The sequence below is a fragment of the Mytilus galloprovincialis genome, chromosome 9 (assembly GCF_965363235.1).
Source record: "Mytilus galloprovincialis chromosome 9, xbMytGall1.hap1.1, whole genome shotgun sequence".
NCBI lineage: Eukaryota > Metazoa > Mollusca > Bivalvia > Mytilida > Mytilidae > Mytilus > Mytilus galloprovincialis.
In genome coordinates, this window is record NC_134846.1 from 45,164,401 (window position 1) to 45,182,620 (window position 18,220).

General features: G+C 32.2%; 1 protein-coding gene and 1 long non-coding RNA gene across 2 annotated transcripts; both read left to right on the forward strand.

Moving 5' to 3' along the window:
- Positions 1–4,169: 4,169 nt before the first annotated feature.
- LOC143046915 (uncharacterized) lies at positions 4,170–7,582 on the forward strand. The gene is made up of 3 exons (XR_012969306.1): positions 4,170–4,346; positions 5,562–5,703; positions 7,148–7,582. It is a non-coding gene; the product is annotated as an uncharacterized LOC143046915 (long non-coding RNA).
- A 9-nt stretch (positions 7,583–7,591) lies between these two features.
- Positions 7,592–17,641, forward strand: LOC143046560 (uncharacterized). The gene is made up of 10 exons (XM_076219719.1): positions 7,592–8,721; positions 9,742–9,831; positions 10,716–10,730; positions 11,824–11,896; positions 13,275–13,318; positions 13,579–13,642; positions 14,392–14,426; positions 15,050–15,105; positions 17,096–17,204; positions 17,603–17,641. The coding sequence occupies exons 1-10, from the start codon at positions 7,627–7,629 to the stop codon at positions 17,639–17,641; spliced, it is 1,620 nt and encodes a 539-aa protein (XP_076075834.1). The 5' UTR covers positions 7,592–7,626.
- The last annotated feature ends 579 nt before the right edge of the window (positions 17,642–18,220 follow it).

Genomic DNA, 18,220 nt, shown 5'->3' on the forward strand with positions numbered 1-18,220 from the left:
ATGGGAAATATTGTCTAAACCTTTAAGTGAGAGGTTGGTATCATTGATTGAAACTTCTGTTCTAAAAATTGTCTTTTTTTGTAAATTTTGTCCAAATAAAAAATAATTTCGCTCAATGACGTCTGGAAGCAAAAAAATATTTTTTTAATAAACGGAATTATAGTTCCGTGGTTATTCGGTATTACTATATTCAATATTTGTGGTGTATAATGAAAAATTCATCTTCGGAATTCGAAAAAAAAGTTGTGTATTGTTTCATTTGTTTACTAGTATACATATATTATATATAATTGATGCATGGGACTTGTGTATCGCCCTTGAAATATGTGTTAATACTTTTTATGATATATACACAGTAATGCTTTTATTTATATTTACTTTGTCTATAATATATGTTCTAATAACTTGAAATCTTATAATTTAAAATATATGAATAATTTCTACCCATTCTTTCATCTGTAATTATAATGCAGTATGTTTTATTGGTGCTCATGTAGCACGGTCACTGGTGTTTGATTTTGTTTAATACAGTTAAATTTGTAAAATTAATTATTTGCCGTTTAAAGGAGGCGTCCTGTCTCCACCAGTGACAAATCAAATTCAAATTGCTAGTACAAAGTAAAATGGACATTAAGTTCATTGTTTTTCTCCCTCTCAAATCTGTACTTGAATTTTTATATTTGTATTCACACATATTGGTTGTATTATTTAAAAAAAAAAACGTGATACACTATTAGTTTATATTATTTCTTTAATTATCTAATTAAGGAATAATATCATTTTTAAAACACCTTTAAATTAATTAATGGGAAACACATACCACCTTTAAATTATTTTTTTCCGTTGATTCCATTATTTTTCCATAAATCAATGTAAATATTTATTTTTCCATAAATCAATGTAAATATTTAAAAAAAAAAGTTTAAAGACAAGTTTATGACATCTTAGGTAAGACCATTCTAAGACAGCTTCGGGGCGAGGTCTGAGATATAACCTATGATAGCCAAGAGGATCATAATTGTAAGCGTAATCATCCAATGTCATCTTTGCAGTAGGCGTTACTATCGCTGCTAATTCTATCCAATCAGGACTGTGCATTCTAGAAATCAACTAACAAAATGTATTGTTATAAAAAATAAAAATTAGACATATACAATCATAAAAATAAGGTTTCATTTTTTTTTTAAATCCTTCTTCCTTTTATTGGGATACTAAAACTTGCATCCTTCATAATTTCGTGTAGAAATATGCATAATGCCATCAGTTTTTCTTTAAGATATTGCCTTTTTTAATTACATCGGCGTTTTACGTTTCCGCAAATTGGCATTACTTTTCCGGAAAAAAATATGACTTTTCCGCCAAAAAAAGTTTACGTTTCCGCAAATAAATATCTTACTTTTCCGGTAAAAAAGGTAACTATTCCGGAAAAAATAAATTGTTACTTATCGGCAAATAATTAAGGAATACCTTTTTATCGAAAGCAAAGTCATAATAAAAACATAAATATTTATAAAGTTAAAGATCATCATTACATGCAAGCAAAACTCGTCATAGTATGAAAACGTATGTCCAAAAGACAGCACTAATCAGGTATATTTTGATATATATGAGTTCATAAGTCAGTTCTGGCAGAGTACATGTATGTGTAGCCAATACGTCGTACAAAGTCCACACTTTAGTACATTCACCGTTTACAAGTTTTGTAATTTGTTCAAGAAGGAAGACTTAATAGTCTATCTTATTCTTTTCATATTCCCGAAGGGTTGCTTTTACGGTTAGACTTCTCATCTTTATGTAAGATGTTGTTTGCAGTTTCAATAACACATCGACAAAGACAAAAATATAGGATGGCTAGCGTAAAACTGCTCTTTTAGGTGGGCATGAAAGACTCGGCACCATTCATTGTTCTCTTTTCCTCGGGGTCAAGAGGTGATGCATAATTTATCTTATATATATTTAAATATTTATAATTGACCAGGGGTGGTGTTCTCGAAGCTATCTTAGGATTAGGACGTGTCCTAAGTCTATCTTATGACAAGTCTTTGTCCTAAGTCGTGTTCTCGAAGCTCTCTTAACTTATGATATATCTCATTTTTCGTCCTAACTTTAGGACACCCAATAAGGTGTCTTAAGAGCATCCTATCTTCATCCTAGTGTAATAATGTTTGGATTTCGCTTTTTGCTCATTATTTTACGTGAGAATGAACATGAAATGAAACGCACCATCGGTTATTAACTCGTATATAAAGAAATTGTGCATGATTTTAAACTTTGAACTTCGTGTTTCACGATATGATTACACAACAAATTTAATTCTCATTTCAAAACAAATTGTTTTCAAGTTTAAATAACAATCCTTTTTCATATTATAACATTGGTAATTATGCATTTAATTCTGTACATGTTATTATAAAATTCGTAAACAATTGTGTTAAAAAATTTCGTCATTAATAAATGTTTTATCAAAAAATTACTTTAAAGATTTAAAATTTCGACTTAGGAAATGTTTAGGACGTCCTAACATAAGATTCGTCTGAGAGAGCTTCGAGACACAACTTAATAGTGTCCTAAGTCGATCCTAAGTCCGTCCTAAAGTCGGACTTATCTATGACTTAGGACGAATCTTAGGATACCTTCGAGAACACCACCCCAGGTATTTTTCCGGAAAATTAATAAATACAAATTGCGGAAACGCATACTTTGAATTTGCGGAAACGCAAACCGAAGGTCTAATCTGACTTAAATTTCGTCAAATGACGGATATAACACAGAAAATACACTGTATTCGTAGTATTAATGTATGCTCAAAATATACAGAATAACGGAAACCGGAAGTCTAATCTGACTTAAAATTTCGCCCAATGACGGAAATATATCCGGACGTCTTTTTCTCGTTTTTCATAATAACTCAATCTGAATAATCATATGAATGGATGACAAATGCGATTATGCACTGTACCCATAGGACACAGAGGCATGATGATTAATTTATTGTGGAAAGAAGAGAAGCGACACCCAAAATGAGGTCTTCTGGTTTATGATAGATGTCTCTGTTATTACAAAATAAGAAATTAATTTCGCTCAGCTTCGCCTGACTTGCAGTAGCAATAATTTAACGATTGATTGCAATATCATGTCTTGTACAGTTTCAGATATGGCTGCACCGGCAGATTTTACAGAATTACCAGAAACAGTTGATATGGATTCATTTTGGAAGAAAGTGGAACAAGAGTTAATAAGTCCTGGAATTAGACATGGTAAACATTTTCGCTTGTTAAATCGTAAATTTACAACGATAAGGCAACTAGGCAAGCTAGTGCAGGAATGCAGCCAATTGCATAAAAACTGTCACTTATATGATTAACAAAATTGTGTGAACAATGAACAATGTGAATTAATGTGAAAAAAAAATGTGGTATGATAGTCAACAAGACAACTCTCAACATAAAAACAACTGACATATGTTAGCAAATATATATTAATGTATAGCCTGTAACGCTGAGAAAAACCCAGACCATAGTTAACAAGTACAAAGATTTCACTTGTTTATATGGCATTATATTTAAAAAAAACCCCACATATTTGATATTATTGCTAATGAGACAACTATTCAGAAGAGATCAAATAAAACTGAAATAAACAACTATAGGTCGCCGTACGGACTTCAACAATGAGCAAATACCATATCGTAAATACCGTCTAATTTGTCTAAATAACAGCCCAACAATGTTAAATAGATATCTAAATTTGCTGAATATTTGTTCACCCCGGCCGGGATTCAAACTCGTACTACTGAGATATGTGACCCGGATTTCGAACCAGTGCTACTGAGATACGTGGCACTAAATCGCCTTTCGCTATATCTGGCGCGCTAGACCACTCAACCACCTAGACTCTCTCGACTATATGTATAGTCAGCTATAAAAGACAAATGCAAAGCTATGAAAACGAGAACCCATGGGCCTAAAACGAAAAACTAAATGTTAAATAATTCAACAGAGAAAACTTACAGCCTGATTAATTTAAAAAAAAGAAGCAATAACACAATATGATACATACAGCGTCAAGCGAAAACTACTTAATTACAGGCTCAGATTTAGGACAGTTACATATTGTTTGCGGACGACACATCCCGGCACTTATTCACTTGTTGACATGTTTCAGGAAACCGACTTAATGAGATAGTGCCAAACTACGAATTTTGGGCACCTTGGATTGGAAATGAATCAAGGCGTAGCAACCATGTCTTCAATACAGAAAGTTTTAAATGTCCAAAGAGGCTTCACATTCCAGACGAGACTGAACCAGTTCCTGACGAAATTATAAAAAATTTAAGAGATGAAAAGGTACACGTAGTTTTTGAGAGTCATATAACAGATATAATAAATATACATATACACCGAAACCTCTACCCTGAAAATATGATAATATTTGAAAACTCTTAGTAGATCTGCCCTCTTTCTCATCTACTAAGAGTTTTCAAATATTATCATATTTTCAGGGTAAAGGTTTCTGTGTATGTGTATATTTACTTCATTAACATAATAGAAAAGTAGAGCTCTGAATGTCATTCCAATCCACTTAGTCTATATTGTTTGTTATTTCAAGATAACTCATAATTTGTTTATGTAAGAAATTATAAGATACTCTCATACAGCTTCAATTTCAAATTACATATTTCGTAAATCGAATCAAATAATAGTTTTGAAGGAGAATTGTAACGACTAAAATTTGAAAAAAAACCCATCTCCAATACAATCTCAGGAACAATGTACAAAATATGATGAAACAAGGAAATACAAAAAGCTTTCGCGTATTCAAACTATGAAAATATAAATAGTTCACCATTTCCATTTTCAATTTTACCTTGAACCATATACGAAACTGTTAGATGGAAAGGATACTCTTTCTAGCTGGACAACCCTCTTCGATCACTACTTCGTGAATATTTTGTAGATTCAGTTAATATGATTTATTTATGAAATTTTCGTGTGAAAGAGAGTAATCCGATATTTTGTGCAAAATTGTCTGATTTTGTATAAACTATGACTTTGACTGTCCCTCTTTTATGTAAGGAAAACCCAATTTTGTATGATAAACGTGTGATAAAAAAATACACAATTGAATTTAAAGATAAAATATAAACAGATAGCTAGATCCTATTATTAATAATATGCTTAAGATAAGAAAAAGAACAAATGGGGTACCGTCAGCGGACTCCTTTGCTTGCTATACTCAGAACACTCATTAATAGAAGTTACCTTATACGAGTTATCTCCCCTTATCTGTCACGCTTGGACAAAAATATTTATTGAACAAAACTATTCGTTGTTTTTAAATAATCCATTGATACTCATGATTTTCTTTTTAAAGATGAATATTCGTACACACACATTTGAAAATACATACTATATAATATAAATTTGCAGTGTTATCCTATATTTTAAAATCCAAGGTGGATGTACACACCCAAACCACCTACATACCGTTATGGAACGTTTTATGTTAAATATAAAATTATGTAGTTACAAGCGTCATTCATAAAATCTAATTTTGTTAAGGTTTCGAGAGTTCGACGTTTCTGCAAAGAACTAGGTATACCAGACAACGGTTCAATGATGGATCTAACAATCAGACTTCGTGACCATTCAATAAAACAGACTGAATATGACAGGGCATACGAAAAAATCTTTGGCACATCTGGTAAGTTTCAAAGCATTATGGAAATCTTAGCATTTTAAAAATGTTAATTTGCTATGTGTTATTTAAATATATAACAGAATAAAATTAAACGAGTAGAAAGTGGTTCAATTTTAATTTTGCAAGAAAAATGGGAATCAGTCGGCCAAACATTCTTTCGCATTAAATATGAAAAGAAAATGTGGTACGATTGTCAAAGACAACTCTCCACAAGAGACCCAAATGACACAGAAATTACTTTACACAATAACAACTACGGGTCACCGTACAGCCTTCAACAATGAGAAAACAACATACCTCATAGTCAGCTGTAATAATAATACCAAAAACATGAGGGGAAATATGGCAAATAGTAGAAATCGCAGTCATTCCGTCTTAATGTTGACTCTGTACATATGCTCTGCAAGTGTTACTTTACGACTTGGTGTACAGAAGTGACATGTTATACAGTTGCACAATATCACATGAGTTTGTGCAAACAAAAGAAAGTATGTTCAAGACCTCCACAAAATATGAAATGGAATTGGTAACGAATTTGATGTACATGTATTATATTAGATTTTCATAGACCTTAGTGTGGACAGTATATTTAACTTACATTTCTTTCATACACTTTCCAAAAATATTTATTGACGTTTTATTTATGAAATATTTTAAGTAAGGGAATGAGATTACGAAACAAACTAGTAGGTCTGAAGCTAATAAAGAGTAGGATTTTTTTGTTTAAAACTGTGTAACTGCATCATCAAATAACTGGTTCTCGGTCCAACTGATTCAAGGGATGCATTAATGTCTGGAAAATTCCAACATGCTCAACGTCATCCATAAAATCCATAGAGTAAATATTATTTTTATTGACGAATGATTACGAGAATGAAAGACAATAGCGACAATGCTCACATTGACATTTTACATGAATTTGAATAAGTATCACTATGGGGTGGTAGTATAAGATGCCAAAAAAGTTTATATAACAATACGAAAAGAAGGATGATAAAATAGTCTGTTATACGCGAATGATAGTTTGATTTGAAACCTGTCATCTGTAGACCTTATTCTTTTAATTTGATTTGAAGATTTATAAAAATCAAATTGAAATTCTTTTGTATTACAAACAATAGTATTACTAACGTAAAACATGAAGATTTGTTATGAATGCAAATGAGACGAATATATCCAACAATGCAAACGTAGTCCTTTCTAGCGCAAATGAAATGATCTGCACACTTATGTTATGGTTTGCATACTGATGTAATGGCAATGAATTCAAATGTTATACATCGAAAACCATATCACGACCTGGTGTCTATACAAAACAACAAATGAAAAACAATTAGGATATTTATGAAAAAAGGCAAAAAACAGTTATGATATACAACAGCAAACACAGTTGAAAAGGGATCAGTTCATTGCAAAAATGAAAAAATTTTTTTTTTTCTAAATTCAGGTGGATGGCTTATTGCTGCCTGTCCTCATTCGGTGGTTTACGCAGCAAAGAGTCTCCTCAGAGGTGAAAGTCCAAGAGATTTCGTCGATTTGATGAGATCATTCAAACACCGACCAAACATCTTGATCTGTGATATAGCCAATAGGGTAGCTGCCAGTGGAAATAAAATCACCCGCATGTTTTATCCATTTGAGGGACGTGTGGCAGAAAACACCATCGATAACATAGAAAAGGCTAAAAGTGGAATGTATACTTGGGAATTGGGATGTCTTAATGAGATAGGTCCAGAAACAACATTCAACCAGTTAATAAGCAATGAAAAAAATCCAACATCTGGGTCATCGGAACACTATAGCCTATTCGACTGGTTCCACGAGGATAACACAAAAGATGACAATGAAACTCTTAGAAAAGTATCTCTAGTGGAAAGATTAGGATCCATCACCAACTCCCAAGTTGTTGAGCAGTTTTTCAACAGCATGAGAAGAGATCTTTACTTTATTAACGAGATGTCACCAGCTGTTCATGTTTTCGTCTGTCGCCTAATATTACAGTTCCACAATGAGAAATCTAACAACAAAATCAAAAAGCAACAGAGTAAGTTGTTTCCAGCAGATATGTCTTTCAACCAGTTAGGCCAGTTATGTCAGCACTTTGGAGACGAGATCAATGGTATACAGACATCAACTGTTGGAAGTATGGAAATGCCAGATCATGGTTCAGGAACTGTTGACCAGCAATCTGATATAATCACACAGCATACTTTCCCCAAGGCTGCTTGTGTTTCTGACAGATCATCTGACGTAGTAGCTTTGCATTTGAATGAGCTATCGCAAATAGAAAGCGCACTAAACTCGTCAGCCAGGGAGAATTATTCAACCTTTTCCTCTTTAATGCTGTCAACTTTTGAGGAGAAAATAAGAGAGCTCACAAACATCTGGGACAATCTCTCTGATGAAGAAAGACGTGCTATGTCACTAAACATGGACTATGTTACTAACGTTCTTTTTAAATGTCCGTCGGAGAGAAGACTGTCAGAAGTAGCTAGCGTTTTTGTAGGTGGACATTTCATACAATGGCAGGGAAATACAAACTACTGTGGATTGTGTGCTGTTAATAATATCATTGGTTCAACCGCTGACGGCATATTTCCTGTTCTGATTGCTGATATGGATCATATAGCAGATGAACTGTGGTTGAATATGGCTGGAGATCCTTTAGTTCCTCTAACTTTCCTGATACCGGCACTTCGTGACAGAGAGGGATTTTATAGTGGAGAGGTCATCATCAAAACAATCGAAAGGCGGTCATATTCAACCACAAGACTGCAGCACGATGTCCTTTCTGCCACAGAAGACAATGAAATCCTAGAGAATCTCATGTCCTTCAATGAAATTAAAGGACTGATTATTAGAAAATTTAATGAAGCCCATTGGATTTCGATCCCCATTATTGACAGTAACTTTACTCTTATAGACCCGAAAGTGAAAACAATGAGAACACTGTCATCTAGCGATGTATGTCAACTAGTAAGGAGCCATTGTTTTCACCCTGGAGCCGTTTACATTGTGCAGGTAAAATATAACCAAAAGCAATTGCGCTGGACAGATGCTACTATAGAATATCCTCCTAATACTGATTTGTTAGTCAACTCAAACATTAACCACATATGTAAAGTTCGATCTGATCGAAACACAGATCCTCCATCCATGCTTCGTTCACAGGGCCATATTTCATTCTATCTATCTACACATACAAACTATACAGGCAAAAACGTGTAAAACTAGTAAGGCCGGCAAGTCAAAGTCAATAGTGTTACTTTTATTGTATTCGAGGACAAGAAGAAAATCAAATGAAACGATGTTCAAATATACCTACATCTCGTTCACATCTTTAGAATTCAGAATACATATACATTTAACATCACTGAAAGAAGTTGACTTTCTCCCCATTTTTTCATGCCTTATATATAATGTAATTTCAAAAGTCAGATCATTTACAATGATTTATTATAAAAAAGAATAATAAGACACAAACGGATTTAGTTACTAGCTACGCTTACGGTATTTAGACTAAAGTTCATTGTGATATAGCTACAATACTTGTTTGTTCCATTATAATACATTATTTTTATTGGCTATTGGCAATCGTGTGTCAATGTGAAATCAATATTCATTTCCCAATGAAGTGTAACATTCATGATGCCACGAGCATCTACAATAAAGTGCACAGGTAAATAAAAGAAAAACTTGAAAGAAATCTTGATTTCATGATCCTATAAAAAAAAGTGTAATTATAGTAATTAAATACGATTTTCAGTAATCTTATAGGGATGTGAACGCATTGACCGTGCGTACATTTAAAGAATTCAAATTTCGGAAAACATGGAGAAACCGGTACGACAAAAAAAAAACTTTCATAAGTGTTGTCGGACACTTTAACAATGGTAAATCCAGAAAAGCGGTTCGGACATGTGAAATTATTAAACGTGTTGTTTCCAATTTCTTACATAATAAATAAGTTTAGAAAAAAATCATAACTTGATTTTCGGTTACAATTAAGTTACGACATGTTTGTTTTAAAATATTTTACAGAAGGACACTTGTCAAACTGGAACAGACGAAAACATAGAAAGCACTGATGTAGAAGAAACTGGAGAGGAGATAATTCAGAATGAGGTTAAGGTTTATGACCCCTTCTGTGGCCATTTTTGTACGAACTTTTCAAACTGCAATAGTATCAAAACAACAAATATAATGAAAAGTATAGATAGACCATTGTGTATATATACTAAGGGGGAACTTGATGCAAAGCATGGTTATTTACTGTTTCATTGTATTTGATAGAAGAAAAAAAGGGCTTTGTGGCAAGTAAACCAAGATTTTAAAAGAAATTCCACAGCCTTTAATACAGAGGTTTTTGTTATAAAATTTTAAACAAAGATAACTCACTTGCTTTTTCTATGATGTGCTAGCATTTATTGTTTACAACAGTGGCGAATCTAGAAATTTTCATAAGTGGGGGCCCACTGACTGCCTAGGGCCAGGGGGAGCCCGCTCCTGTCATGCTTCAGTGATTCCCTATTTAAGAAACCAATTTTTTCCCAGAAAAGGGGGAGCCCGGGCCCCCTGCCCCCTAAATCCGCCTCTGTTCAAAAAGTTTTAAGCAATCTGTAAATTCCAAAAACACCCCATGCTGAGTCACTTAAGTCGAGCGCACCCTAAAAGGTGTACTTGATTCGGTTCATACGCGCGTTATTCAGTGTGCACCATTTTTTTTATTTCTTCATAGACAGAAAAAATATTACAGTCATTCCTTAATGAAATAATACATGACAGTTAAAAAAAAATAGTTGATAATCATAAGACGTCTGACTATCATAATAAGTCATGTCGCGATGTGTCTTATGTTTACGACACAAGTTATGATATATCCATCTTGGAACTCTTTCGCAAACATATCTGTTGAGACTATCATAAGACATGTCTCAGTAATAAGACACTTTGAAAACAAGGCCAATGAATTAAATACATGAGAGTATATAATTAACGAACTGTCTATATTGCAGGTGAAACCACCAAAGGTAAATGAATAGAACATGTTTAGAACAAATGAATTACGGGCGAACTACTTTTACTTTTTTACGTAAATTCGAATTTTGATAGGTATAAAATGTTTGCGCAAGCAACTGCATGATATTACATTTGACGAATTTAAAGAGCCATACCTGTATCATTTAACACAGAAAAAATAACCTGAACTTTACAATAGTTTTTTTAATGATTAATTATATTGATAAATATACATTATTTCATTCGTTGACTATAGACATTTGAAAGCAAAGGCTTTGATATAAAAACACAGTGTGTGTGTGTGTGTTAATTCTCAAAAAGAACAAATTATAAAGAAAATAAATATGTCGAAACTATTTATTTATAAAAGGATTATTATTTCTAATGTATGCTTCACAGAAAAGAAGGACGAGTTTTTGGTATGAATTAGACCATAAGAAGAATGCCAAGAGATTGCCAGCTAATGTAAGTGTCAATCATTCATATATTTCTAATTTGCCACGTAACACTTACCAAAATATTGGTAATTGTTAAAAAAAAAGAACAGAATAGAAGACAATTCAATAAAATTAAATATTTCATTTTCAAAAAGAAAACAAGACAATTTTACAATAGCTGTTATATAAGGACAGGGAGTTTGTATTTAACCTGCTAGCAGGAATTGTACATGTTTCCCCAAAAATGTAATTTAAATTTCGACATATTGAACCGTTGACTGATTTTTAAATACATCAGTATAAAATGACTTACAAATGTAGCAATAGTCTCCGCTATCTATGCATTTCTTGCAATGATAACAAAAAAATGCTCGGTTTGTATTTCTCCATAAAACGAGTTTTGTTAAACTTTCAAAGAGATCGTCTTTATTTATATAAATATGAAGTTCAACTGTAGGCATAAGGGTTTAAAACGTCATAGCTTCGTCGCAGTGGGTTAAACACTTCCAAGCTTTCATTCAAAATTTCGAGTATTTTTCTTTATTAGAATTGATTTGTTATAGTAGTTATGACTTTGTTCATGCTTTATAAGAGTGAACCGCATATCGCTTTATGTATATATACAAAAAAAAAAAAACGTTATTAATTTCAACTGTTTTACAATTAGTCTGTGGAAGACAATAGTAGAAATACAGATGAGAATGAACATACGCAAAATGAAGAAGAGAACAGTTCAAAGGGTAATATACTAGTATTCGAAATCCATACTGTACACAGATATTGTCTTCAAATTAATGGAACTGTGTATAAGTAAAATAAATGAAAAGGTGTTTTACAGTAATTTGCAAATGTATATCAAGCCAAACAACCAATAACTATGAATGGCTATCACACGAGATAAGGGAGATGTAGGGTGAGAGACATATCGAAAAGTAAATCCGAATGTTTGTTTTTATTTGGTAGGTATATATCATGTAGGTATATTATTGACGTAAGAAAATTTCGTAGCACATTCATTTCTAGCCTCATTTAGTATTACTGTGGTCGAATTTCGTATTTAAATCGTGCATAAATTTCTCAGTTGTCATATTATAATGATCTAAAATGTGTCAGACTCAATAGAAGCAACAAAAGTTAACTCATCAATTTGTCACGCATACTAATTTTCACAATTTAAAATGAGAAAGTGTTTTCGATCAATTATACTATCCATAGATATGAAACCTCGATGAAATTTCGCCCTACAACTATGGACTTATCAATAACTACAAAAACAAGTATTAGCCTTTCAAAAAGGACTAGCCGTCTCTTAGCTGATGAAAATGGAAAGTGTTCTCGCTTTGTAGATTAATTCATTTAGAAAATCCACGTGCATCAATCAACAAATTTTACCACACACGTGAGGTCACACGTTATGAAGTAGTTACATATCGTTTAACATTGTTGTTTACGAAACTCCAGAAGATTCAGCTATTTATAGATAAAAGTTACCTGTGTACCAATATCATGAATATGCATGATTAATGACCAGGCAAACTCTAATTGCTAGAATAGAGAGGACAAATCCGATACTCTACGGGATTGAAGGACATTAACTAGGTTTGAATTGTCCTAAGCAATCAATAAACTTTGATTATTCACGTCTCGTAATATCTTCCAATCAGGTAGTAAGAAGCATTCACGCAATGACTGCCCATCGTTCAATTCTTAATATCGTCTCCTCGGAGACGGAGACGATAATCACTGAGACAGTCGCATTCCATCCACACCTTCGGCCGGCTTCCAGCTAACGGTAGTTTTCTAAAATATACCGTTCTAACGAAAGGTTAGGAAATATGTAAACTATGTCTTCAATTTGATTCGAAGTTTATTTCTTCTTATATATTTTATTATGCTTTGAAGTGCATGCAAAATACATTTGAAGAGATTTATTACAGTAGGTCAAAAATATTTGTTTTATGGGCTTTTATGTAATCAAATTGGAGAAAGCGGACAAAATTGATATTTAATTTCACCGGTTGCCCCTTAATAACTACAGTTTTCAACTTTTAAATGTTTAAGTATAGTAAAATGAATTGGAAAAAAGAAAAAAACAATGTACTTTTGTGTTTGTTTCAGATACGCCAGAGATTTCTGAAATAGACGTTACGCAGGTGACATGGGTGAGTGAATTCAAATAGAACTGTTAGGATACAATATATTTTAAAACAATTGGTGCAGTAATGTGCGGTGCTTTGTAAATATATTTATCAAAAACACATGGTGGGCGTGGACCGGTGTTTGCATCCAAGACTAAATGATGAGTAGGTTCAAAGTACATGTATGGAGTTGTTTCATATTTTGTTTCCCCTACGATTAAGTAGAAATATGAATATATACAAAAATAAGTTCAAGATCAACTTCGTACGTTATCTTTTTACAGCTTAATAAAGACAGTCCAGATGACACGGAAGTTGGAAACAATGAAGAAGAAGAAATAGATGAAGGTAATATATGCTCGAAGGTCGAGGGGATTTGAACAGCCCTTTTTTCTGCGGAGGTCTATTAAATGTCAATATTAAGTTAATCATTGATCTTTTGCTGTCTTTCTATTTGTCAAAAACATGACAGAAGTACACAAAAAGCACTTGAAGAAGCCTAATTCTTATTTGATATATGAATCAATCAAAACCCAATCAAGACCTCATTTACAACTTACTGACCATTGAATATTCTGAACAACAACTAATTATTATATGTATAATATTTGATGTTTTTAATCTGAGATTAAACATGAGATAGATTCATAAAGACTAAACCTTAGAAAACAGATATTAGCTTTTCAAAAAGCTTAGTTTCATAAATTCTTATCGAATAGACTTAGATGCACAAGGTCCTTCACACTATTCAACGGTTAACTGTTCATTTTGGTTTTGATTCTGTAATTTGTCTTAACTACAATTAATACATGCGAATGCAAAATAATTACTGTTGTCTGTTCAGTCCAGTGTGGAATTACAATGTTCAAGGTCTCAAAATGACCTCAGGTTCAATAATTTGTTTTAGTTTTCTTTGATTTATGTGCTAAACTTATTTCAGTCATACACATTGAAACTAATGGGTAACTTTCAAAATTTTCTAGTTAGACATGTTTTTATATGAATTGCATTGATTCGATTTTTATATTTTTAGACAATGCTAATACCTTTAATTGACATAACAATATCTGTATTTTCATTTGTTTAATTTATTGTAGGGCAATACAACTTAGAATCAGTTTGGTTATCTAATGTAAGTGTGTTACCTTTGCAAGCACATAAGATTATATTAACTGACATTTAGAATTGAGAAGTTGACTAATGAATTGTAATTCTAAAACAAAACAAAAAAATCAAACGAAATTCTCAAAATAAATATACAATAGTTATACATCGTTGGAAAATTTAATATAAAAATAGTTTGAACAAGCTTTAAAAACAGGACGAAAAGAGAGGCTTGCCGACAATGTACATTTGTTTTATCCTGCAATTCACACATGACCCATGAGCGACGCTGCGTTAGTTGTTAAATCCAAGTCAGTACCGCTGACTTTTTCAAATAAATTCAAATCGACATGGTTTAAATGCGGACCACGAAGAGGATCCCAAAATGAAACGTTACCCAGAAAGAATATCCAATTTAACGCTTTCTCAACATGGAAGTGAGTAACGGAAGACTTTATTTGTACTCAGAAAATAAAGCAGACATTTATTTGATTATTTCAGGATCATATGAATATATCGATTTACTGATAATTCTTACATGCTTTATTAATCCCAATCACTTTAAATAACAAAAACTAGATCATGATTCTTAATTTGAAACATTTGTTAATTTTTAGATTAGTATACTTTCATCTTATACCTTCATTTCAGATTGACTCTGCATTAAATCACATATTCGGGATCATGATATGTGATGATTCAAAATGGTTAGTAGATTTTATTACCGTTAATAAATTCACGAACATCGTGATTTACTTTTGTTACGCCAAAGTATGAAAGGAGTTAATTTCAACATGCACTAGATCACACCCGCGAAATCGCGGGCATTAAGAGCTTGGTTGAACGTATGTAAACTTTTGTGGAATCAAAATTCATAGGCACTTAGAAACTCTGAGCTTGGAAACAGTTTTAGCCCTCTGCCTCGTTTCCAGAGTCCGTTTTTTATTCTGTTAAATTGATTATTTTCAAATTTCTGTATATTGTGAACATACATATACTGTAAATAAATTGTACTTTCTATTAACTATCAATTTCAAGTTTCTTCACCTAGGCGATCAATGCTATGTTGTGTAGAGAATCTCCGCTATCAACGGATCAAAATCATTGTCCTGTCGACCCGAGTAATCTTAAAATTTACTATGTGCAATTTTTAAATCGGAAGTCTTGTTTGACTTAAAAGCGAAATCGCGGCCATTAAGAGCTTGGTTGAACGTATGTAAACTTTTGTGGAGAAAAAAATTGTAAAAGATTTTGTGTCTAGAGAATTTCAGTTAAAAATTTCATGTCTGGAGAAATTCAGAAAAGGTATCAAAATTCATAGGCACTTAGAAACTCTGAGCTTGGAAACAGTTTTAGCCCTCTGCCTCGTTTCCAGAGTCCGTTTTTTATTCTGTTAAATTGATTATTTTCAAATTTCTGTATATTGTGAACATACATATACTGTAAATAAATTGTACTTTCTATTAACTATCAATTTCAAGTTTCTTCACCTAGGCGATCAATGCTATGTTGTGTAGAGAATCTCCGCTATCAACGGATCAAGATCATTGTCCTGTCGACCCGAGTAATCTTAAAATTTACTATGTGCAATTTTTAAATCGGAAGTCTTTTTTGACTTAAAAGCGAAATCGCGGCCATTTTTAGCTTGCTTGAAAGTATGTTAACTATTTTAGGATTATTTTTTGTAAAAGATTTTATTTCTGTAGAATTTAATTTACTGAAATGATATCAAGTCATATATGTACATAGAGACAGGACAATATTTTAAAGCCCTATCTCTTTTTTTCAAAGCCCGTTATTATTCTGTTTTCTGTTGTATTCCATTATTTTTCGTTTCTGTATACTATGGAAATACGTATCTATATTATCTGAAAATGAAAATAAATAATTTTGATATGGATGCTGTTTTTTGGTCATTGACCAGCTTCGGTCCAAATTTTCAATAAAAATTCCATTAGGTTTGAGTAAGTTATTGATTACTGAAAACTTTAACCTCAGACTTATTTTCCTTGTTAACTTAAAAAAATAAACAGTACGTTCATTTGAAAGTACGAACAATTTGCTCTCGATACTGTCTTTTTTTGTCTATTTTTGTATAGTAAGCTATACATGGCCCATAAGTGACAAACGATAAAACGTACAACCAGAATTATTTTTAAACATTAATAAGTGTAGAAGAACAAATATAATATATGGCAACTGATTTAAAGAAGCCATTATTAGAAACACTTATTCTAGAAGATAGATATCTAAGTTGTTCAAGTAACTGTGTAACACCTCTAGATATTAAATTATATATTTATGTTATTGTTATTCATCAGCTTTTTTTAACGGTGTAGTTTAATAATCTAACGAATTGTTGATCAGAAATGTATCCATTATACAGAACAAAGCTAGTCAATTTTTTGGATATTATTTATTTTTCAAATGATGTATAATGTTTAGTCACCATACCCCAGCTCTTATAAGATTCCTGGTCATGAGAGTTTCTTCTTTTTATGTAGCATTCTAGGCTTGTCTTCGGTAATTGCGAGCTTTTTAGTAAAGGTGTTATTTTTGGTAGCACGAACTTGACTCGAGGGAATGCAAATAATGTTTCTGAATATTTATACTTAAAAAGAAACATGGTACATTTAATAAATGTTGCGGGAATCTCGTTACAGGAGATATACTTAATTAGAATTTTGTCTTTTAAAGCGATGAGGTTGACCATGAAAGACACCATGAATTTCTGAGAACACCAAACAGAGTTCAAGAAAGGGAGCACGATACCTACGGTTTTGGTTATTATGTCTTCTCGGAAAACGTAAGACTTATATTGGTATTCCTTGAAGTATTTAAACGAACAAAATTAGTTTTGTTTTACAGTGCTTGAAAGTAAATAAATCAATATTAAGGTGTTAAAATGTTTGTTCACATATTATATATCAATATACTAAATAAATAAATGATTGGGAATACGTTAAAGTAATAAAAAGTCAAGAGAATTTCAGAACGCAATTTGGTTCCGAACAATATCTATCACGCTTTGTGCATGCAGACTCCACGCGGCCTTCACGTGATTTTACTATTTTTAGAATAATTGCATAGTAACCAAATGCACTAGATTCAACCTTTACTAATTATGCATTATTTTTGACCTGGTCGTGATTAATGTCCTATAATAAGAACCCATGCAGCTTTCACCTGATTCTCTATTTATAGAAAAATGTCAGAGTAACCTGTCCATATGAACTTGATTGATTCTTATCATGTTATTTATATGGAGCGCCTAAATAAATATCTTATTAACAGAATTTGTAGTGTCAGATGTTATATTAATTTATTTATGGCATCTTAAACTGTAAATGCATACTATACGCTGTTATATCCCAATATAAAAAATAGAGGCTAATAGGGTGGTAATGTATAAAGAAATTTAAACAAAATAATTAAACAAAAATAAAGAATACAGACCAATGACATGATAATGGGAAGAATACAGAAATTCGCGACTTCCATCGAAACACTCTTTAAGCAACAGTTGCTATTAGCTCATTGGTGAAGGTCGAAAATGCTTCATTTTTGCATATTTTTTAAACAACTTCTAAATATAATGCACTTGGTTTCGCTCATTGTTGAAGGCCGTAAATGCTTCACTTTTCATATTTTTTAAACAAATTCTAACTAAATATAAAGCATTTGATTTTTCTCATTGTTGAAGGACCGTAAATGCTTCACTTTTCAAATTTTGCTGTGTCCATATCAACGGCAGCCATTTCGACCTTTTTCAAAAGAAATGTCAAAAACATTTCACTTAAGTCTAATATTCTGTCAGAACAT